General features: G+C 40.7%; 1 protein-coding gene across 1 annotated transcript in view; it reads left to right on the forward strand.

The window, feature by feature from the left end:
* Positions 1 to 25,230, forward strand: part of EPHB1 (EPH receptor B1) — a 605,917-nt gene that overhangs the window by 520,845 nt on the left and 59,842 nt on the right. Inside the window, exons 11-12 of the mRNA XM_004381423.2 lie at positions 2,136 to 2,383; positions 12,585 to 12,800. Of these exons, the coding sequence (XP_004381480.1) occupies positions 2,136 to 2,383; positions 12,585 to 12,800 (464 nt within the window). The remainder of the gene's footprint in view (positions 1 to 2,135; positions 2,384 to 12,584; positions 12,801 to 25,230) is intronic.

Raw genomic sequence — 25,230 nt, forward strand, 5'->3', positions numbered from 1 at the left:
AATTTAGTCAGTCACAGAAGGACAAATATTGTATAAGACCACTATTATAAGAACTCAAGAAAAGGTTTAAACACAGAAGAAAACATTCTTTGATGCTACGACGATGCGGAGGTAGAGGGAGGGTTATTTACTAACTAGATAGTAGATAAGAATTATCTTAGGTGAAGGGAAGGACAGCATACACTACAGGGGAAGTCAGCACAACTGGACTAAACCAAAGCTAAGAAAAATTTCCTGAATACAATCAAACACTTTGAGGGACAGAGTAGCAGGGGTAGCAGTCTGGGGACAATGCTTTCAGGGGACATCTAGGTCAATTGGCATAACAAACTTATTAAGTAAATGTTCTGCATCCTACTTTGGTCAGTGGTGTCTGAGGTCTTAAAAGCTTGCAGCGGCCATCTAAGATGCATCAACTGATCCCAACCACCTGGAGTAAAGGAGAGTCAAGAACACCAAAGACACAAGGAAAGTATTAGGCCAAGAGACGGAAAGGGCCACATAAACCAGAGACTTCATCAGCCTGAGACCAGAAGAACTAGATGGTGCCCATCTACCCCCAATTACCACCCTGACTGGGAACACAGCAGAGAGTCCCTGATGGAGCAGAAGAAAGGTGGGGTGCAGAACTCAAATTCTAGTAAGAAGACCAGACTTAATAGTCTGACTGAGACTGGAGGAACCCTGGGAAGCATGGCCGCTGGATTCTCTATCAGCCCAGAACTAAAACAATTTCCGAAGCCAACTCTTTAGACAGGGATTGGACTGGACTGTGGGACATAAAGTGATACTCGTGAGGAGTGTGCCTCTTAGTTCAAGTAGATGCAAGTGACTAAATGGGCACCTTCTGTCCAGAGGTGAGATGGGAAGGCAGAGAGGGTTAGAAGCTGGTTGAATGGACATGAGGAATCAGGGGTGGAAAGGAGGAGTGTGCTGTCACAGTATGGGGGAGCAGTTAGGGTCATCTAAGAATGTATGTATAAATTTTTGTATAAGAGACTAACTTGAAATGTAAACTTCATTTAAACTACAACAATAAAAAATAAAAAAAATAGTAGAACTGTCCCATAGGGTTTCCAAGGAGCGGCTGGTGGATTCAAACTGCCAACCTTTTGGTTAGCAGTCAAACACTTAATCACCGTGCCACTAGGGCCCCCAGAACATTCTCACAAAGCCTGGATTTCCTCCAGGTCAGGAAGGAGGTCTTTGTAGGTAATCCATTGCCTTTGAGTCAACTTCGACTCATAGCGACCCTATAGGACAGAGTAGAACTAATTGCCCCATAGGGTTTCCAAGGAGCACCTAGTGAATCCTTTTGGTTAGCAGCCGAGTTCTTAACCACTGCACCACCAGTGTTCCCTAGAATGGGGCAGGTGACCCAGTAAGGAAGGTAAACACAGGCTTACTTGTGCTTATTTACTAATCTGTAGCGAACAATTTGACATGGGTTTCATTTTAATGTGGTATGGTGAAACCCATGTCAAATTGTTCACTACAGGTAAGTAAGTAAGCACAAGTAAGCCCGTGCTTACCTTGCTTGTTGGATAATCTGCCCCTGGCTGAATCCACCCAGAGATGCTTCAGAAGAAAGGCCTGGCTTCTGAGAGGTCACAGCTACTGAAAACCCCAGGGAGCACAGTTCTGCTCTGACACACATGGGGTCACCATGAGTCTAAATCAACTCAGTGGCAATAGGTTAGTTGGTCACATCTAATTTAGAGGGCTGAAATACTTGAGCATACCCTCTGCACCCTGGATGTTCTTGCACCAGTCTCTGCTGAAAATGAGTTATGAGTCTTCCAAAGTGAAACTGACTGTTTCATTTCAATTATTCAGCTGAGACACAAATGAAAAACTAACTCGGAAGAAACAAACACATATTCTGAAATACCACTCTAGTTACCTGAACTATTTCTAAGGACTAAGGGAAGGAACTTATTTTAGTATTCCTTTTGTGTTCGATATGAACTGATTAGAGCCAAGACATCATAGCTACAATGAGGAACACTATTTCAATTTCTGCCACTTTAATCACAGTTTCACTTACAGCACTATTCTTCTTGCTAAGATACCTCTCCTTGTGATTCCACAGACTGAGAAGGAAGAAGGTAATAATTGCATTCTTGCTGTTGCAGGAGAGTTTGGAGAGGTGTACAAGGGACGTTTGAAACTACCAGGCAAGAGGGAAATCTACGTAGCCATCAAGACCCTGAAGGCGGGCTACTCCGAGAAGCAGCGTCGGGACTTTCTGAGTGAGGCCAGCATCATGGGCCAGTTTGACCATCCCAACATCATCCGCCTAGAAGGAGTGGTCACCAAGAGCCGGCCAGTCATGATCATCACAGAGTTCATGGAGAATGGTGCTTTGGATTCTTTCCTCAGGGTAAGAGTGCCTCAGGGGCATTGCTGTTGTTAGCATGTTGGACACTGGTGAACAATGGATCTTATAAGGATCCATGTGGGGTTAACCAGCCCTTTAGGAATCACTTGATGAAATATGAGTGGGACATTGGAGACATTAATAATATTAACAAAGATTTGTTGCTAAAAGGAGAGAAGAAAGCAGAGTATGTGGACTTCCCTGTGGGAGGATGACATGCAGTAGGGCCTCAGTAAATGTCTGTTGGATGAATATGAATGACTAGTTGTAGTTAGCTGCAGTCAAGTCCACTGTGACTCACGGTGACACAATGTACAGAAGAATGGAATGTTGCCTGGTGCTGCACCATCTTCATGATTGTTGGTATGCTCAAGTCCATTGTTGTGGCCCCTGTGTATTTTGAGTTCCTTCCAACCTAGGGGGCTCATCTTCCAGCATTATATCAGACAGTATTCTGTTGCAATCCATAGGTTTTCATTAGCTAATTTTTGAGAGTAGTTCGACAGCCCCTTCTTCCTAGTCTGTTTTAGTCTGGAAGCTCCACTGAAATCTGCCCACCATGGGTGACACTGCTGGAATTTGAAATACCAGCAGCATAGCTTCCATCATCATAGCAACACAAAAGCTACCACGGTACAACACACTGACAGATGCGTGGTGGTGAATGAATAGAGGAAACAAAGAATAGCCATTGGCATCTGCATGAATCACACAGATTGAAGAGTCTTTCAGCTGCTACATTAAAAACCCAAAAAACCGGTTGTCATCAAGTCAATTCCGACTCATAGTGACCCTATAGGACAAAGTAGGACTGCCCCATAGGGTTTCCAAGGAGCACCTGGTGGATTCGAACTGCCAACCTTTTGGTTAGCAGCCATAGCTTTTAACCACTAAGCCACCAGGATTTCCAGCTGCTATATAGCCCCGTGTAGTTCAGGCAGACACCGGTGGTCATTCTCTGCCTTTGCATTAGCACAGCCACCCTCTCAGCCAGCTCTTTTTGTTTGCAGTTCAGAGATAGATCAGGGCACCCTTTTATGACACCTGGGAAACCTGCTGTCTGACGAGGCACTTCTGGGCAGGAAAGGGGATACTGTGTCACAAGCATCCACAGGTGACAGCCAACCAACCCACAGTGTAGATAGTATGTACCTAAAGCATATGGCTTGGAGACCTTTGAAAGATCCCTGTCAGAACATGCCCCACATGGAACCAAGTCCCCAGTGGAGCCTGCTGTGTGATGGATCACTTTTATATGGCCTTTCTTACCATGGTTTTATAACTCCCACCAAATGATTGGGTGGGACTATGAAAATAAGGTGCTTGTGGCCCACCAAGGGGATTGAACAGCTTGCTAGTAATGCAAATAAGGTGTATGACAACGTTGTAGGCATGGGATCATGCAAATAAGGTATATGGAACCTTAAAGAGGGGATGGTCAGTTTCACCATCCCACTAGGCTGAAAATGAACCATCCCAGAGGTGGAAAGGGGGGACCTCGCAACCACTAAGAAGAATAGATGGGAGCACAGGATGTCATCTGGACATCTGCACTGAGAACCTCTTAGACTCAGGAGACAGAGAGAGCCATAACACTGGAGATAGCACAAGATGACGAGAAGCAGTGGCACAGAAATTGCGGTAGCAGAACCAGGAGACCAGCTCAAGGTGTTGCAGTGGGCTTCCTGGCCCATGGAGCAAGGCTGTTACAATGGGTATGCCGACTCACAGAGTGAGAGAGCTGAGAGCCTCTGGACATGGGGCTGTGAGTATGGTCTCACAACTGTGAGTATGGTTTGTGAGTTCTGTGTGGCCGCTGCAATGAATTATCAAACCTAGCAGAGAATTAGAGAGTGCTGTAGGAGGGCCTGATGGTGTCAGAATTGATAAAAAGGTTGGAGGGTGGAGATATGTCTGAGTCTGCCTCATAGGAATCAGCCTTGGGCTGTTAGTCTTGATTCTCCTTCCCCCTTGTGAAGTTAGAGGTCAGACACCCCCACTACACCATGTTTACAGCTGGTGCCATTTTTTTTTACAGATCCTCTTTTATTTCTGTAGAGTATCACAAAGCGCTTAGTGAAGGGGTGGGTGAGAATGGCCAAGATACTGCTGTCCAGAGAGTGGAGGTTCAGAGAAGAAGGTCCAGTGGACAGCATTAAGGACTGGGGTGGAGCCTTCTGAGCAAGGACTTCAGGGTGATACCAAGTAGCAGGCTACACACATCACCAAAGCTACCAAATAGGAGGTATGGCTGGATATCAAAGAACCATTCACACAATCAGTCATTCAAACTTTTGTGGGGTGACTTCTCTGGCCAGGCCCTGTGCTAGTTGCTGGGTCTATAGAGATGAAAGAACCATTGCTCTAATGCTGTATAACAAGCCATCCCAAGACTTAGGGGTGGCTTAACACACAACAACCATTTATTTTGCTCACAGATCTGCAATTTGAACAGGGCTCAGTGGAGATATCTTGTCACTTTTCAGTAAGTCACCAGTTGAAGCAGCTCAAAGGCTGTGGGCTGGAATCACCTGAAGCCTCATTCACTCATATGTCTGGTGGTTGATGTTCATTGTCAGCTGGAACCTCTCCATGTGGCCTGCTTGGGCTTCCTCAGAGAAAGCTGGGTTCAAAGAACAAGCATCCCAAGAGGACAAAGCAGAAACTGTATCACCATTGTGACCTAGCCTTGGAAGTCATACAGTGTACTTCTACCATAGTCGCAGGCTCACCCAGATTCAAAGGGAGGGAACAGGCCCCATGTTTTGATAGGAGGACAGCAACCCAATGTCTTCTTACTTATATGGAATGGGAGATCATGTTACAGCCCTCTTAGAGAATTCAGTCTGCCACAGACATAGTCCCTGTGCCCAAAGACTTTGGTGCACAAATCCTCTAGCAACTATATGACTATATAATACTTCTTTGTTTTCATGAGTGGAGGACAGAGGTATCATAAGTGAAGGAGAACTTGAACCTTCCTGGGGGAGTCAGGAAAGGCTTCAAACAGGAGGGAGCAGGTCATCTGATATTGGCATAATGAGGAATTTGCCAATCAGGTGTGAGACCAGGCAGGTAGACTGAGGGAACAGCCTGTACAAAGGTCTAAAAGGACTATTTGGTAATCTCTCAGCAGCTGCGTGGTGGCTCCTGAGCTCAAAAGCAGAGCTTTAGGGGCTGCAATGTGGAAGAGAATCTAGGAGATGAATCTAGAAGCTACATTTGCACAGTACTGAAGTTTGTAGGGCAAGCACACACTTTTTGTCTCATATATGTCATTAGGCAGTTGTGGGTTATTGGGGAGAGGGCTAACTGATGTAGATTATGGGGCCCAGAAGCCAGAAACTACCCCTGCACAGCCTCCTTGAGCATATGAGTTGTCTTATTGTATTTTGAAACCCGGGGACCTAGCACAGGGTTGTTGTTGTTAGTAGTCATTGAGTCAGCTGTGACTCATAAGGACCTTATGTATAAGAGAAGGAATTGTTGTACCATCTTCATGATCATTGGGATGTTGGAGTCAATTGTTGCAGCTATTGTGTCACTCCATCTCACTGAGGGTTTCCCTTGTTTTCATGGGCCCTCTACTTTACCAAACATGAAAAACCCGATTGATCATAACTTAGCACGGGGAGCCCCTGGCAGATGCTGGTTGAATGAATAACATGAACAACTATTTCTGAAATGAAAGTGTTAGGGAATGGCAGGAGAGGTCTAGTCATCCTGTGTGCACATGATCTCTTGTTCAGTGTCCTTGGAGCCACACCTGTAATGTCAGAGCAAGGTATGGATCATGCTTTCCTGGGGGCATTTATCTCAGGAAGACAGTCAAATAAAAATGAATAGAAGGCAATACTAGAAGAACAAGTATTTTCTAGAACCAGCCTCAATATTCTTTCAGGAGTCATTTATTTCCTATAAGTCACCTAACTGTACTTCACAGAAAGCCACAACATGATTTGGGGACTGTGATTAGACTCCCTCCCTGGAACATGCAGGAGACGGAGAGATTCATTCTCAGGAGCCTACAGAAAATCAAACCCCACACCATTGCTCCTCACAGGAACTATTTCCATTTGGGGCCCAGGACATGGTGGCATGTTGGACACCAGTGTTTTTCATGATGATGAGGCCCAGCTTTCCAAGACGGACCCAAACCCAAAAACCCACTACTGTCAAGTTGTTTCTGACTCATAGTGACCCTACAGGACAGAGTAGAACTGCCCCATAGGGTTTCCAAGGAGTGCGTGGTGGATTTGAACTACTGACCTTTTGGTTAGCAGGTGAACTCTTAACCACTATGCCACCAGGGTTTCCAAACTGAAGCGCAGGTAAAAGGATGAGAAGGGATGGCAAGAAAGGAGCGGCGAGAGCAGGAAGAACCAGGAGAGAGGGCATATGAAGTGTTTCTGACTCCTTGCACAGCATGGAGGCAGGTAATCTATAAATCTAATTTTAGCCTTACTGCCAAACCCTGGAGCATAGCAACATTAATTGATGTACCTGCTGCTTGATAAAATAAAAAAGTAGGTCATCAGTTCAGTTCTGCAGGGTCTATCTTCTGGGAAGAAGGATAATTTTAGGATCACCATTTAGAGAAGAAAGACAAAGGTTAGTCCTCAATTTGTGTGAGTAGTCCTCCCTTCAACTCATCCTTTAATGCTGGATGTAGCATCTTTGGAGATGGCTAAAGATCCAGCTCTGGGTCAGCATCCAAGAGGCTCTGGGCATCAGGAAACTAGTCAGCACATTGGACATGGCTTCTCACAGTCCACTCATTGTTCCTCTTCCATTTCAGATCTCAGAATCCCTCACATTCTAGAGAGATTAGAAACACCAGTATTCTTTAACCATACATTCGGTAGGTTCATTATTATCTTTTTTTTTTAATAGCTGAGCCATAGACTACATAGCATACAAATCCATAATTAAACATTTACTTCTTGGCACTCAAATCCAAGGGATTCAATACGATCACTCTACCATAATCTTAGGAACAACCCCTGAGTGAACAATGAAGCCCTGGTCAATGTCCCATGGCTTAGCTAAGAAAGTCAACATGCTCCATGAGGCTTTCTTGCCTAAAATTTGGCCTTGTGGTCAATTGATGGTCCATTTGCAGATGATCATAAGTGGAAAACTCTTGGAAGTCACTGAGTATTGACAAACAGAGATATTTCTCATCCACCAATGTCCAACAGGGAAGCTCATTCATGGGCTGAAGCTAGAGAACAGCAACCCAGATGTCAGAATGAGAGTACCAGATTGGAAGCCCTAAGACAAAGATTTCCACTTTAGGCTCTTCTCTGAGTCACCCTGTGGCCTTCAGCAAATCTGTTAACTCAGTTTCTCAGTCTGTAAACTACAGGCATTGAGCTGGATGATCTTGAAAGGGCTCTTTCAGTTAAAAAATCTATGATTCGTTCTCTTCAGACAAATCAGATAAGAATTTCATTTCCTCAAGTGGATTTGTCAATGAAAGCTGAAATACCTAAATCCTTTCTAATGTAAGGGCCAGCAAGTGGCTCCAATGCATTTTCAGAAAAGCAGTTTCAGCGGAAAGCACTTCATGAAGGGAAGAAAGTTTAAATCGCTTAACTTCACCCAGGCCTGTATTTCTTCTGATGTGGGCAGTGTTTTTACCATATTCTCAGCGGGAGCCAAGGTAGGCTTTAAGGAGCCAGGGGAGGCTCCGAAGTCATCAAGAAATCTGAGGTTTCTTCTGCCTTGTTTATCTTTGTAGGCTCACGTTCCTATCTCTGGAAGTTCTAATAGTCGAACAGGAAATTGTGGTGGAATAATGTGGAAAAGGATAGCAAGAATGGTAGCACAACTTGAAGAATGTAACCAATGTCACTGAATTATACATGTAAAAATTGTTGAAATGATGTATCTTGCTGCACATACTTCTACTAAAATAAAAAATTGAAAAAAGATGACAGTCTTTACAAAATTGATTTAAAAAAATAAACAGTTGAACATATCAAAAATCTTAGTATGTTTATATCTTTTAGTTTTGCCAAGATTATGAACTCAATGGGCATGACCCTATCTGATCATGATATGTAACCCCCCTGCTAATCCTAAGGAAAATGTGTCACCTATTTCAGGGTCATCATATTCCAATGAGAAAGCCACTGGAGAGGAGTTACAAGACCCAGACAAGAGTATCGTATTTGTGGTACACACACCTGTAACTTCTATTGTTTTGGTCATAACAGACATTATTAATCAATCACAGCTCTTCTCCCCACAAAGCCTGTACACAGCTTTCTTCTCTACACAGCATTTGTGGCAGCCATCACTAATCGATCAGAGACGGAATGTCAGCAGAGAAGCAATTTGCTGTTCCAGACTTAGATTCTTGTTATAATTCAAAACCACATAGAGTGATTTAAGGTTTATCACTTAAACTTTCTGGACTTCTTTCATCTTGTCTAAAAAGAGAATACCCTATTGCCTGCTTTGCCTACTGTGGGGACTGTTTTTAAGGATCAAAACATGTTCTGTGAAGTATAACTTGCCATTCAAAAGTCAAGTAATGGAAGAAATCAATGTTTGTTGTTTAATTGATCCAAACTTTAGGCCTGCATCATTAGGTCCAATCTTCCACTACCACAGCTCAGGGAACTGGTATAGAGGATGAGTTGTTGAGCCCAGAAGACACTATGAACGGGGTCCCCCAATGGCAAGGATCCCCAGGAAGCCATGAGAAACCTGCAGTGCTGGCCCCAGGTGTTCTTGCTCAGTCTCTCTCACTGCGCATCGAAGATATGTGGGAGAGCTGATCTGTGAAACAATGTGGCCCTACTGATAATACAGCCATCATTGCTGCTGGCCTAGTATACCCGGGACATTGAGCTAAGCCCTTTCACATATACTGTCTCATCTAAACTCCACTGAAACCATATGAAGAATGGACACTATGTTCTTATTTTACAGATGTGCAGATCACTCCTCTGGAGATTAAATAATTCACCCACGGTCACAGAGCAGAGTCTGAATCCAACCCAGGTCTGCCTGGCTCCAAAGTCTGGACTTTTAACCACTTCTTGGCCTTTGTTGACCCCAGAAATTATAAGCATGACTGATATAAATTTTAAAACAACTCAGATAATAAAGAAGCTCTATGAAGATTTAGGAGTCCCTGGGTAGTACAAATGGTTAACGTGCTCGGCTGCTAACCAAAAGGTTGGAGGTTCAAGTCCACCTGGAGGTGTCTCAAAAGAAAGGCCTGGTGATCCACTTCTGAAAAATCAGCGATTGAAAAACCTATGGAGCACACATGGAGTTGCCATGACTCAGAATCGACTTGACGACAACTGGTTTGGTTAAGAAGACTTAAATGACTTAAAGCAGAAGGGTAGACACGTTGCTGCATAGGCTTTCAGCATGTTTCCTTCTCCAAGTTGCTTGGAGCCACCACCAATGCCCTCCCCAAAATGTATTTACAAATCTGCTTCTTTAGGAACACCTTCATTTTTAACCACATTGTTGTCTAAACTCATAGAGAGCAAGTAACAGACTGAATGGAAAAAATACAACTGGTGTGACTTGAGGCTGAGATACATTTTTATAATATACAAGTTGCATGACAACTTTCGGGTAAGCGAATCCCCAGAGACATACTTGGAGGAAATTAAGGGTGCTAAGGCCAACTTCTTGAGAAGGTGTTGGTTAAAATTCATTAGTGAGAAGGAGGATTTGCATCACTCACTGCACATCCAGCTCTCACAGATGGCAACATGTGCTGAGAACCAGGGAGAGTTTCCAGAAAGCACTTTCTTTTGGACTTGGTTAGAAAAAAGAAGTGTTGCAGATAAAGCTTTCTGGAGAAATTGGAGGGTGGTTAAAATTTGACTTAGAAACAGACTGGAACTTGGGGTATGTCAGACCCTGGGTGTTTTGGGGACCTTCCCTCTATCAGGGGTCTCAGTGTCAGTTTGCTCCCTCCTTCAACAGAACAGGGGGCAGAAACCCCAGAACACAGACCCAGGATTACAGTTTGGCAATTCATGTTATCATTGTTGGACTTTTCGAATATCAGATTTTCTCTAATAAACAGGGTATTTTATGGCAGGTGTTTTATTTTTCCTTACTAATATTTATGTAGAAAATGCTTTTGCACTTTTTCATTTGAATGGTCATCATTGGCTTTAGCCTAGGAGTGAGGGGTATGGTGGCATAAGATGAGGCAGTCCCTGATCCCATGGGGATCTCGTGGACCATGCTAAGGATTTTGAAGATTTTCTGTTAACACAAGAATAAATCATGTGTTTTGTACATATTTAAATGTGAGACTGTATGGAATGCATTGTGTAACGCCTAGCATACAGTAGGTGCTCAATAAACGACAGTTCTTCACACTGTTTATGGTTTCTGCATTTCACATGAGGACTGTGTGGAGGAGGCCATGGCCAGCTTGCCCAGTGCCTGTGTTCAGCAGAAACTAGACTAGATCCTGATGTTCTGCAGCTTCCCATCTCTCCTCCAGTCAGAGCATAAGCTTTACAGTGCAGCACTCGTAGCCCTTTGGGAAGCAACTGGGGCTGGACTATGTGGGGAAATCTGTCCTGGGCAGGCTCGGCCTAGGGTGCACAGATTTAACCAAAGTGTGCAAAGCTGGCCCCAAGAACTTTGGGCAGGCAGGAGGAAGGTGTGGACTCATTCGCTGAAGAGTCTGTCATCTAGCCAGGGAGAGGGCATACACCTGAGAAAATGTGAGCCCACTGATGATTGGGGAGAGGGCAGCATGAGGAGGAGCAGCAATGGCTCCAGTCACTGGGAGGGTCCGCGTTCCAGATGCTGTGCCATGGGCTTCTCTTGCGCTGCTAATCCTAACCATCTTAGGAGGTAGATATCATTGGGTGTACCTATGTAAAGGTTGACAGTACTCGTATCATCCAAGGAAGATACCCTACATTTAATTTGGGAAACAAGAAGAGATGTACCAGCCATTCATTCAACATAACTTCATTGAGTTTTTGCTATCTACATTACATTCCTCAGCACTGAGAATACTGTGGTGACCACAAGAGGTTAAGTTCTTGTCCTCAGAGTGCTTGGAGTCAAGCAGGAAAGACAGACAGAAAGAGACACACACACAGTTAAAACTTGTGATATGTGCTAAAACAAAACATAAGTGCATGCTCTGAAATATAGTAGTAAGAAGGTGCTAATTATATTTGGGTGGGACACTAGTGGTTCAGTGGTAGAATTTTTGCTTTCCATGCAGGAGACTCAGGCTCAATTCCTGGCCAATGCACTTCAAGCGCAGCCACCACACATCTGTCAGTGGAGGCTTGTGTGTTGCTATGATGCTGAACAGGTTTCAGCAAAGCTTCCAAACTGAGATGAACTAGGAAGAAAGGCCTGGTGGTCTACTTCCAAAAAAATCAGCCAATGAAAACCCTATGGATCACAATAGTTCAATCCCCTTGTGCATGGGGTCACCATGAGTCAGGGGCCAACTCAACAGCAGCTAACAAAACAACAATTACATTTGAGGAGCGGAGTAGTTACAGAGAAGGCCTTTCTGAGTAAGCACCATTTAAGCTGAGACCTAAAGGGTGATAGGTGTTGATCAAGAGGAAAAAAAAGACATTCCAGGCAGAGCGAATAGCATGTGTAAGGACACTGAGGCAGGAAGACCTTAGCTTGGGAAAAAATTGAAAGATCATCAGTGGCTTTAGCCTAGGAGTGAGGAGTACAGTGACATGAGGTGAGGCAGTTCCTGATTGCATGGGACTCTCACAGGACATGCTAAGGAGTTTGGAGATTTTCCTTAATGCAATGGGAGGCTATTAAAGAGTTTTTAGCCAGGGAGTGACATGATCTGATTTATGTCTTAAAAAGATCACTCTGACTGTCGTGTAGAGAATGGATTGTAGGGGTCAAGTGCGGGGAGGCTGTTACAGGTGATTGATGACAATGACTTGGTTAGAATGGTGGCAGTGGAGATGGAGAGGAGTGGATGAGTTTGAGATGTAATTTGGAGATGAAATTGACAGTGCTTGGCAAAGAAAAGAGAGCAGAGCATTCAAGGAGAAGGATGGTGATGGGAGTGGGGGAGGGAGGACAGGAACAGTGAGCAACTTGGCCTGACTCTTACAGAGGCTGACAAGCAGCAGGGCCAAAGTGCCTTCGCTTCTGCTTAACAACTGAAGCCCGTCTTGATCCTGATGCCTTTTGTGTCTTATCACAGCAAAATGATGGGCAGTTCACGGTGATCCAGCTGGTGGGTATGCTCAGGGGCATCGCTGCTGGCATGAAGTACCTGGCTGAAATGAATTACGTGCACCGAGACCTGGCTGCTAGGAACATTCTTGTCAACAGTAACCTGGTGTGCAAGGTGTCCGATTTCGGACTTTCCCGCTACCTCCAGGATGACACCTCAGACCCTACCTACACAAGCTCCTTGGTGAGTCCTTCTTAGTATTCTCAGGTAAAAATGTGACATGAGTAAAAGACAGCTGCACATAGCTGGGGACCTATGGCAGGGCAGACAGGACCTGGACCCATCTTTCCACTGGGGGAATCAGGTGCTGAGAGAAAAGGTAGAAGCTGGTTGTCCAGGCAAGCAGCTGGACTTGGAGAAGGGGTCAGTTTCTACTGAGAAGCCATGGTGTTCCTTAGCCAGTGGGAAGAGGAAATCTTGGAAAAGATGATTTTGGGGTATACAGAGTTGGACAGTGACAGCAGAGACACCTGCCCTCAGGGAGCAAGCTACAGGCATGCTTCAGGCCTTTGGTCCCCAGTTAGGGTGGGCACTGTGCCACGAGGAAGAATCTTAGAAGTCCTCCTCTTCACCCTCTACATTGGTTCTAGATCACTTTAAGTGTCATCTACTTGATTACACTTCAATTTCTATTTTCTGCTCAACCTTCCCTCACCACCCCAAGTTGCTCTAATTGTCTATGTCCACTGCCTCGTTCACACAATTCTGCTTAGTACTTTCACCAGCTTCTCAAGCTTAGGAGATCCAAATAGACGTCTTGATTTACTCTCCAATATCCCCTCCACAGTCTCTCCATTTCAGTAGTTGACACCACTCAATTAATGACTGAAACCAAGGAATCATCTTGATGTCTCTCTGTGCCTCACCATCCATGTTCAATCCCTATAGATTCTACCTCCTATAAAATCTATCGCTTTGTTGCCATGTCTACTGCCACCTTATTTCAAAGCACCATCCTCTCTCACCTGGACCTTTGCAGGAGCTTCCTAACTGGTCTCCCTGGTTTCCTCTTTTCCTCCATTCCCAACATCATCCAAAGTGATTGGTCTGCTTACCTACCTACCTACCTATCTTCTTCAAACCTGCAAAAGTAGTACATGATTATTATTAAAATCAAAACAATACAGAGAAATGAAAGGAAAACAACAAATAATAAATTGCAATTCCCCTGAGGCAGGAGCCGGCAAACTTTTTCTTAAAGGCCAGGTAGTAAATATTTTAGGCTTTGCTGGCCAACGGGCAAAAATCAAGGATATTATGTACTTATATAACTATCTAAAAAGGTAAAACCATTCTTAAAATTTTTATTTTGTAAATATGAGTTCATACTGTGCCCATTATTCTGGATCTTGTGTGTGTCCCAGATGTTCTTGTTGCCAGTTTGCTTTTCTGAAATTTGTAAACAGTCCCATTCCACCAGGAATGCACGGATGCCTGTTTGTTTTTCAGCGTCCTCACCAGCACTGGATGGGATCAATCCTTAAAAGTTTGCCAAGCCAAGGTTGAAAAATGATACCTCATTATGTTTTAATTTACTGCTGGGGATATTAGTGTTTTTTTTACTCAGTTACTGGCATTTGTGTTTCTTCTGTTAATTGCCTGTACACATCTTTTCCTATTTTTCTATTGGATTGTTTGTTGGTTTCTTAGAAATTTATAGGAACTCTTTATATTAGGGATTTAGCTCTTTGCCTGCCATATATGATACAATTAGTCCCCTACCCCCCCAAATCTGTTGTTCTTTTAATATTGTCTTGATATATTTTGGCTTGCAAAAATGGTTAATATTCATATAATCAAAAATATCTATTTCTCTTATCTATCCTTCCTTCTACATCTTCTTTGGTTTCCTGGATTGCTTCTTTTTTAAGTTCTCTTTACTCCAAAGTTATAAAATGTTTCTTAAATTTTCCTGTACTATTTTTATTGTTTTTTTGTCCTATATCTATTTAATGCACCTGAATTTATTTATTTTTCCCATCATTCTTATGAACAATTTAAAACAATATAAGTTACAGAGAAGTTGATAGAAATGTACAAAGAACACCCATATACCCACCACCTAGAGTCTAAGATTAATATTTCATTATATTAGTTTTATCACATAATGGTCCGTTTATCCATTCATCAATCCATATTATTTTGAGTTTTTAGATTTTTTTTATTGTTGTTGAAAATACCAGAAAGATGTTTACCTGTGTTTTGTTGACTATGCAAAGGCATCCAACTGTGTGGATCATAACAAATTACAGATGATATTTCAAAGAATGGGAATTACAAAACACTTAATTGTGCTCATGTGGAAACTGTACATAGACCAAGACGCAGTCGTTCGAACAGAACAAGGGGATACTGCGTGGTTTAAAATCAGTAAAAGTGTGTGTCAGGGTTGTATCCTTTCACCATACTTACTCAATCTCTATGCTGAGCAAACAATCTGAAAAGCTAGACTATATGAAGAGCGTGGCATCAGGATTGGTGGAAGACTCATTAACAACCTGCAATATGCAGATGACACAACCTTGCTTGTTGAAAGTGAAGGTGACTTAAAGCGCTTATTGATGAAGATCAAAGACTATAGCCTTCAGCATGGACTACACCTCAACATAAAGAAAACAAAAATCCTCACAACTGGACCAATAAGCAACATCATGATAAACAGAGAAAAGATTGAAGCTGTCAAGGATTTTATTTTACTTGGATCCACAATCAATGCCCATGGAAGCAGTAGTCAGGAAATCAGATGCTGTATTGCATTGGGTAAATTTGCTGCAAAAGACCGCCTTAAAGTGTTGAAAAGCAAGGATGTCACCTTGAGGACTAAGGTGCACCTGACCCAAGCCATGTTCTCAGGTGCCTCGTATGCATGTGAAAGCTGAGCAATGAATAAGGAAGACCAAAGAAGAATTGATGCCTTTGAATTATTGTGTTGGCAAAGAATATTGAATATACCATGAGCTGCCAAAAGAACAAACAAGTCTGTCTTGGAAGAAGTACAGCCAGAGTGCTCCTTGGAAGCTCACGTACTTTGGACATGTTATCAGGAGGGACCAGACCCTGGAGAAGGACACTGTTATGGATTGAATTGTGTCCCCCCAAAATATGTATCAACTTGGCTAGGCCATGATTCTCAGTATTGTGTGATTATCCACCGTTTTGTGATCTGATGTGATTTTCCTATGTGTTGTAAATCCTACCTCTATGATGTTAATGAGGTGGGATTAGCGGTATTTATGTTAATAAGGTAGGACTCAATCTACAAGATTAGGTTGTGTCTTAAGTCAATCTTCTTTAGAGATATAAAAGAGAGAAGCCAGCAGAGAGACATAGGGACCTCATACTACCAAGAAAGAAGCACTGGGAGCGTAGCACATCCTTTGGACCCAGGGTCCTTGCCCTGAGAAGCTCCTCAACCAGGGGAAGATTGATGACAAGGACCTTCTACGAGAGCCAACAAAGAGAGAAAGCCTTCCCCTGGAGCTGGTGCCCGGAATTTGGACTTCTAGTCTCTTAGACTGTGAGAGAATAAATTTCTTTTTGTTAAAGCCATCCACTTATGGTATTTCTGTTATAGCAATACTGGACAAATAAGACAGACACCATGCTTGGTAAGGTAGAGGATCAACAAAAAAGAGGAAGATCCTCGAAGAGATGGATTGACACAGTAGCTGCAATGATGGGCTCAAACATAGCAATGACTGTGAGGGTGACGCAGGAGCAAGCAGTGTTTCATTCTGTTGTACATAGTGTTGCTACAAGTTGGAACCGACTTGACGGCACCTAACAACAACAACATCCATTTACCCATTCATCAATCCATCTTATTTTGGTTTTTTAATTTTTATTTTTTTATTCTTGTTGAAAATATGTACAGCAAAGCATATACCAAGTTGCCACCATCAGTACACATCCCCCCTAAACATTTCAACATGTGTGCCTATAGGGTTGCTATGAGTCAGAATCGACTCAACTGCAGCGGGTTTTTTTGTGGTTTTTGTCATTAACTGAAGTTAAATATTTATTGACAGTTCTTTTTTAAAGATAAAACTTGCATGTAATAAAATGCACAAATCTTAAGTGTACATGTACAGAGTTTTAACAGATACATACAACTATGTAATCCAAACGCCCAATAAGATATAGAACATTGCCATCACACCAGGACATTCTCTCATGTCCTTTCTCAACATATTCTCACCCCTACCTCATATACAAGCACTACCACTGTTCTGATTTTTTTTCAACCATAGATTCATTTGCCTGTTCTGAAACTTCATATAAGTGGAATCATGCAGAATATACTTTTTTTGTGTTTGACTACTTTCATTCAGCGTTATGTTGGTGAGATCCATGTTGTTGTGTACAGCAGTAATTTGTTCCTATTTATTGCTGAGTAGTATTCCATTGTTTATTTATTCATTCTCTTGTTGACAGACACTGGGGGCTATTCTGGAATTCATTTTTGCATGGTATTGGGAAGTATATTCTTACTCTGTTTCTTCCAGGTATATAGTCAATTATGCCAGCACCACTTATTAAATGCATTACTCACTTTTCACTGAATTACATGTCAACCTTGTCATATGTTAAGTTCCTGCATATACTTGAATTCTGCTCCATGGATCTATTTATTTATTTTTGTGCCCAGCCATACTGTTCTTATTATAATAACTTCAGTGAAAGATTTACTATATGAGTGGGATAAGTTACCCTTCATTATTCTTCCTTAAAAAAAAGCTTTCTTGGCTGTTCTCAAATATCTTTTTTTCTTCAAGTATAGTTTAAAATGAGTTTTTCCAGTTCCAACACACACACACACACACACACACATTTGGATTTTGGATGGAACTCTATCCCACCTCATGAAGGACTAACATGACCCCAAATTACCTAAGTAATGATGCGAGCCAGATACACATTTTTTGTATGCCTTACATTAAAAGTTTCTTAGGTAAAAGAACTCCCACATTATTTTCCTTGTATAAGTTATTAGATAATTTGTTGTGATTTCATAAATATTTTTGAAATAAATTATAAAGCTTATGTACTCCTAGACCTAAGAGCTTTCAGGATCCTTTTACCCACTTCACCATATTTATCATATTTATCATTTCTCCATGATTTTCTTTTTTTACAAAATAGTAAAAAATATTATGTTTGATGATTAAACATTTTAAGCTTCTAAAAATACAAACAATTCATTCACATGACAAATATTTATTGAGCATCTACTAAGTGCTAATACTGGGCTGCAATCTGGGAACATGTCATGATCGAAAAGAGGCATCATTGCTGCTCTCACACAGCTCCCAGTTTGGTGAGGGAAGAGGGTATTAACTGAACAGATACACAAATGAGTGCATAATTACCAGCTGAGATAAGGGCCACTGTGTTCTGTGACAGCATGAACACAATTGTTGTTGTCGTGTGCTATCGAGTCTGTTCCAACTCATAGTGACCCTACAGGACAGAGTAGAACTGCCCCATAGGGCTTCCAAGGAGCAGCTAGTGGATTCAATCAGCCAGCCTTTGGATTAGCAGCCAAGCTCTTAACCACTATGCCACCAGGGCTCCATGAATACAATTACAAATAACAAAATAGCCTGACTGTGTCTTGGGGAATTAAGGAGGGTTTCCCGAGGAGGAGATTGTATTCCAGCAGAGATTTGAAGAATAAATCAACCAAATTAATGGGCAGGTTAGAGCACTGAAGTAGAAGCGTATACCAAGGCCCTGTGGCGAGAGAGAAGGTGGAAGATTGGAGAAGCTGAGAGGGGTCCCTGTGCTGGCATTTGGGGAAGAAGGGGGAAAGTGGCATGAGATAAGGCCAGCAGTTACATCATGTAGGACCTCCCAGAACTCTTGGTGGACTTTACAGTCTTGGGGCTGTGTGTGTGCACACACACACGCACAGGTGTGTCTAAAAGGTTATCGTTATGTACTGTAGAGTCGATTCTGACTCAAAGTGACCTTATAGGGCAGAGTAGAACTACCCCATAGGGTTTCCAAGGAGTGGCTGGTGAATTCGAACTGCCGACCTTTCGGTTAGTAGCAGAGCACTTAACCACTGCGCCACCAAAGCTCCTTGTCTAGAATATGATGGATTTGAATTTTAGAATGATAACCTTGGCTTTTCTCTTTTCTTTCCCTTCTGCTCTATTCCCTTCTCTTCTCTCTTGCTTTTATTTTTGTTCAGGTGAAGGTTTACAGAGCAAATTAGTTTCCCATTCAACAGTTTAACTCAAAATTGTTCTGCGACATTGCTTGCAATCTTCGCAGTGTGTCAGCACTCACCCCATTACTACTCTGAGTTTCTCATTTCTATTCGTCCATTTTTCCTGCCTTCTCATCTTTGCTTTTGGGCAGATGTTGCCCTTTTGGTCTCATATAGATGATTTTTCTAAGGAGCACTTTCCTCACAGGTGTTATTGTTTATTTTATAGGCCTGTCTATTATTTGGCTAAAAGGTGATCTCTGGGAATGATTTTACTTCCAGGTTAGAAGGGTGTCTAAGGGCCATAGTCTCGGAGGTACCTCCAGTCTCTCTCAGACCAGTAAATCTGGTCTTTTTATGAATTTGAATTTTTTCCACATTTTTTTCCCACTCTGACCAGGATCTTCTATTGTGATCCTGGTCAGAGCACTTGGTAGTGATAGCCAGGCACCATCTAGTTCTTCTGGTCTCAGGACAGTGGAGGCTTCGTTTCTGTGGTCATTAGTCCTTTGGACTAATAGTTTCCTTGAGTCTTTGGCTTTCTTCACTCTCCTTTGCTCCAGACAGAAAGAGACCAGTAGTTGTATTGCAAGCTTTTAAGACCCAACACTACTCACCAAAGAAGGATGTAGGATGTTGTCTTTATGAAGTATGTTATGCCAATTGACCTAGATGTCCTCTGAGACTATGGTCCTTAGCGTTCAAGCCCAGTAACTCAGTAGTGAGAGGTGTTTGGTTTTATCTAGGATGCTTCCAAGACTGTGGCCCCTGTGTACTCTATTATATATATGAATATACATGCAGCACATACAACTATGTATGTAGAAATATACACAGCCAAACCTATATGTGCATGTGGGTGTACTTTCATAGCCCTCCCAATCTATTCAGCGTACATAGCTACCTGTGTATCCACTCATAAATTATTGTTATTACTGTAGTCGCAGGGTTATATATATTATAGTATTTACTGTCCTTGCCTTTTATTATTGTGTAGCTCTCCGTGTCTTTCCTTGCCTTGTTCAAGTTGTGCTGACTTCCCCCATATTTTGTACGCCCTCCCCTTCACCAAAATTAACACATATCTACTCTCTAGTTAGTGACTTACCCCCTCCCGTCCCATGCTTGGTAACCATCAGAAAATGTTTCCTTCTATATGTAAACCTTTTCTTGACTGTTTATAATAGTGGTCTCATACAATAGTTGTCCTTTTGTGATTGACTTATTTCACTCAGCATAATGCCCTCCACACTCATCAATGTTGTGAATGTTTCACAGATTCATTGTTATTCTTTATCATTGTTTAGTATTCCATTGTGTGTATGTACCACAGTTTATCCATTCATCCATTGATGGGCACTTAGGTTGTTTCCATATTTTTGCTATTGTGAATAATGCTGCAATGAACAGTGTGCATATGTCTATTCTTGTCACAGCTCTTATTTCTCCAGGATGTATACCTAGGAGTGGAATTGCTGGATAACATGGTATTTCTATTTCTAGCTTTTTAAGGCAGCACTATACTGTTTTCCATAGTGGCTGTACCATTGTACATTCCCACCAGCAGTGTATAAGAGTTCCAATCTCCCCACAACCTCACCAGCAGTTGTTATTTTGTTTGTTTGTTTGTTTTTTTGTTTTTTGGATCAGTTCCATTATTGCTGGGGTGAGACGGTATCTCACGGTAGTTTTGATTTGCATCTCTTTAATGGCTAATTATCGCAAGCATCTCTTCATGTGTTTTTTAGCTGCCTGAATGTCTTCTTTGGTGAAGTGTCTTCTCATGTCCTTTGCCCATTTTTTAATTGGGTTGTTTTGTTAAGATGTTGCAGTTTTCTATAAATTTTAGAGAGTAGACCCTTGTCAGATATGTCATAGCCAAGATTTTTTTCCCAGTCTATACGTTCTCTTTTTACTCTTTTACTGAAGCTTTTGATGAGCATAAGTGTTTAATTTTTAGGAGATCCCAGTTATCTAGTTTATCTGCTGCTATTTGTGTATTTTTAATTATGTTTGGTATTATATTTATGCCGTATATTAGAGCTCCTAGCATTGTTCCTATTTTTTCTTCCATCTTTATTGTTTTAGGTTTTACATTTAGGTCTTTGATCCATTTTGAATTAGTTTTTGTGTATGGTGTGAGATATGGATCTTGTTTAATTTTTCTGCAAATAGATATCCAGTTTTGCTAGCACCATTTGTTAAAGAGAATTTCTCTTCCCCATTTAATGAACTTTGATCTTTTGTTGAAGATCAGCTGCCCATAGGTAGATGGATTTACTTCTGGGTTCTCAACTCTGTTCCATTGGTCCATGTGTCTATTGTTGTACCAGTACAAGGCTGTTTTGACCATTGTGGCTGTATAGTAGGTTCTAAGAGCAGGTAGTGTGGGACCTCCTACTTTGTTCTTCTTCAATAATGCTTTGCTAATCCGGGGCCTCTTTCCTTTCCAATATAAAGTTGGTAATTAGTTTTTCCATCTCTTTAAAGAATGTTCTTGGAATTTGGATCAGGACTGCATTGTATTTGTAAATTGCTTTAGGTAGTATTTACAATTCCACAATGTTAAGTCTTCCTATCCATGAGCATGGTATGTTTTTCCATTTTTGTAGGTCTCTTTTGGTTTCTTGCAGTAGTCTTTTGTAGTTTTCTTTGTATAAGTCTTTTACAGCTCTAGTTAGATTTATTTCTAAGTATTTAATCTTGTTGAGGGCTATTGTAAATGGTATTGTTTTCCTGATTTCCTTTTCAAAGTTCTCTTTTTTGGTGTAGAGGAATCCAACTCATTTTTTGTATGTTGATCTTGTACGCACTTTGCTGAATTCTTCTATTAGTTCCAGTAGCTTTCTTGTGAAGTCTCTGGGATTTTCTATGCATATGATCATACCACCTGTGAATTGGGATAGTTTTACTTCTTCCTTACCAATTTGTATATCCTTTGTTTCCCTTTCTTGCCTCATTGCTCTAACTAGGACTTCCAATACAATATCAAATAAGAGTAGTGATAAAGGGCATCCTTATCTGGTTCCTGTTCTCAAGGAGAATGCTTTCAGTCTCCATTGAGAATAATGTTGGCTATTTGTTTTGTATATATACCCTTAATTAAGTTTTGGAATTTCCCTTCTATTCCTGTTTTGCTGAGAGTTTTTATCAAAAATGGGTGTTGGACTTTATCAAATGCCTTTTCTGTATCAATTGAGATGACCATTTGATTCTTGTTCTTTGTTTTATTTATATGGTGGATTACATGATTGATTTTCTAATGTTGAACCATTCTTGCATAGCTGGTATGACTCCCACTTGGTCATGATGTATTATTTTTTTGATATGCTGTTGAATTCTATTGGCTAGAATTTTGTTGAGAATTTTTGCATCTATATTCATGAGGGATATTGATCTGTAATTTTCTTTTTTAGTGATGTCTTTGCCTGGTTTTGGTATCAGGGTTATGCTGGCTTCATAGAATGAATTCAGGAGTATTCCTTCCTTTTCTATGTTCTGAAATAGGTTGAACAGCTTTGGTGTCAACTGTTCTCTGAATGGTTGGCAGAAGTCTCCAATGAAGCCATCTGGGCCGTGGCTTTTTTTTTTTTTGGGTTGGGAGTTTTTTTATGACTTCTTCAATTTTTTCTTTTGTTATGGGTCTGTTCAGATATTCTCACTCTGTTCGTGTTAATTTGTATAGGTAGTGTGTTTCTATAAATTTGTCCATTTCTTCTAGGTTTTCAAATTTATTGGAGTATAATTTTTCATAATATTGTGTTATGATTCTTTTTATTTCAGTCGGTTCTGCTGTAATGTCACCCATCTCATTCTTAGTTGGATTACTTGCATCTTCTTCTTTTCTTTTGTCAGTTTGGCTAGTGGTTTCTCAATTTTACTGATCTTTTCAGAGAACCAATGTCCAGTCTTGTTGATTCTTTCTATTGTTTTTCTGTTTTCTGATTAATTTATTTCTGCTCTAATCTTTATTATTTTCTTACTTCTGGCAGCTGTGGGCTTCTTTTGCTATTTTTTTATTTATTTGAGTAGTAAGTTTAAGGTATTGATTTTGCCGTTTCTTATTTTTTGATGTGTGTGTATTGCTACAAATTGACCTCTGAGCACTGCTGTTGCTTTGTTCCAAAGGCTTTTGTATGTTGTGTTTTCATTCTTGTTCGATTGTAGCAATTTTTTTAATTTTGTTTTTAATTTTTTCTGTTACCCAGTGGTTTTTAAGCAAGGTGTTACTCCGTTTCCATGTATTTGATTTTTTTCCTTGATCTTCCTGTTATTAATTTCTAGTTTTATAGTGTTGTGATATGAGAAGATTCTTTGTATTATTTAAATATTTTTCAATTTATTGAGGCTTTCTTTGTGGCCTAAAATATGGTTTATTCTGGAGAATGATCCATGTGTGTTGGAGAAGAACGTGTACTGTGCTGCTGTTGGGTAGAGTGTTCTGTATATGTCTATGAGGTCAAGTTGCTTTACTGTGATGTTTAGACTTTCTGTATTTTTGTTGACTTTCTTTCTAGTTGTTCTATCCTTCCTAGAAACTGGTGTGTTAAAGTCACCTACTGTTATAGTGAAATCGTCTATTTCTCTTTTCAATACTGTTTGAGTTTGTTTTATGTATTTTGGAGCTCTGCTGTTGGGTGCATACATTTATATTATGGTGATGTCCTCTTGGTGTACTGACCCTTTAATCATTATATAGTGCCTTTCCTTGTCTCTTATGTTAAATTTTGTGTTAAAGTCTATTTTATTGGTTACTGTTTGCCTTTATATATTTTTTCCATCCTTTGATTTTTAGCTTATTTTTATCTTTGTGTCTAAGGTGTGTCTCCTATAGGCGACATATTGATGGGTCTTTTTTTTTTTTTTTTTAAATCCATTCTGTTATTCTCTGTCTCTTGACTGGTGAATTTAATCCATTTACATTCAGTGTGATTATCGATAGGTATGAATTTACTGCTGTCATTTTGTTGTGCTTTTTTGTGTTGTTGACAGTTTTTTTTGTTCTGCTTACTTTTCTGTACTGAGTTCTTTTTATTTATGGATTTTCTTTTCATTTCCTTCATTGTTGTTGATTCTGTGTTTACTAAGTCTTTATGGTTTTCTTCTTTTTTATTTTGGTGAGTAGTTCTGTTAATTTTATTTGTGGTTACTCTGAAAGTTACCTTTTTTCTTCCTAAGTTTAAAACAGTCTGTTATATCTTGATATCATCTTGACTTCCTCTCCGTATGAAAGTTCTGTAGCTACATCATTTGTTCACACTTTTTATTTTAAATTTGTCATCATTTATAGATTGATGTCTCTGGTTCCCTGTTTTAAGTCTCATTGCTTTATTTTATCTTTGAGCATTCTTTGTCTTGTGTGATATCTGGGTAATGTTGTAATGTGTGTTAATCTCAGGTTGTTGTATGGTGCTTATTGGTTCTCTGTTAGAAGGACTCCCTTTAATATTTCTCATAAGGTTGGTCGGTTTTTACAAATTCCCTTAATTTCTGTTTATCTGGAAATGTCTTAACTTCTCTATAGTATTTGAGAAACATTTTTGCTGAAGATATGATTCTTGGTTGGCAATTTTTTTTCTTTCAGTGTTTTACATATGCCATCCCATTGTCTTCTTGCCAGCATGGTTTCTGCCAAGAAATCAGAGCTTAGTCTTATTGGTTCTCCTTTGTAGGTGACAGTTTGTTTCCCAAGCTGCTCTCAGGATTCTCTCTTTGTCTTTAGTTTTGGAAAGTTTGATTTATGATGTATCTTGGCGACTTTATTTTGGGATCTATCCTGTATGGGGTCCGTTGAGCTTTTTGGATGGATATTAGGGAAGTTTTCTGCCAGCAAATCTTCAAAAATTTTCTCTGTGCTTTTTTTTTTTGTCTCTTCCTGTTCTGGATTTCCTATCATGCATAAGTCATTCCTCTCAATAGTGTCCCACATAACTCTTAGGCTTTCTTCATTCTTTTTTTTGAATGTTCCTCAAACAAATTAATATGAATGGATTTATCCTCTATTTTGCTGATTCTGTCTTCCATGGATTCAATTCAACACCTATATCTTTCCATTGAGCTATCTATTTCTGAAATTTTATTGGTAATCTGGATTTCTAGTTGCTGTTTTTGTATGGTTTCTAATTGCCTATTTATTTTTTTCATTTTGTTCTTGTATTGTTTTCCTGAATTCATCTACAGTTTTGTCTGTGTTTTCCTTCATTTTGTCTGTGTTTTCCTTGATTTCTTTTTTGATCTCTTGGAAGATGCTATATGTAACTCTTTTGAATTCCTTATCAGGTAGTTCCATTACTGTTTCTTCCTTAGGAAAGCTTTGAGGAAGGGAATGGGGCAGCAGGTGTGGGAGACACAGTTGCCACTGCTCACCAGGTTGGAGAGGATGAGAGTGTCAGGCAGGTG

This window comes from Trichechus manatus, unplaced genomic scaffold (assembly GCF_000243295.1).
Source record: "Trichechus manatus latirostris isolate Lorelei unplaced genomic scaffold, TriManLat1.0 scaffold00084, whole genome shotgun sequence".
NCBI classification, from domain to species: domain Eukaryota; kingdom Metazoa; phylum Chordata; class Mammalia; order Sirenia; family Trichechidae; genus Trichechus; species Trichechus manatus.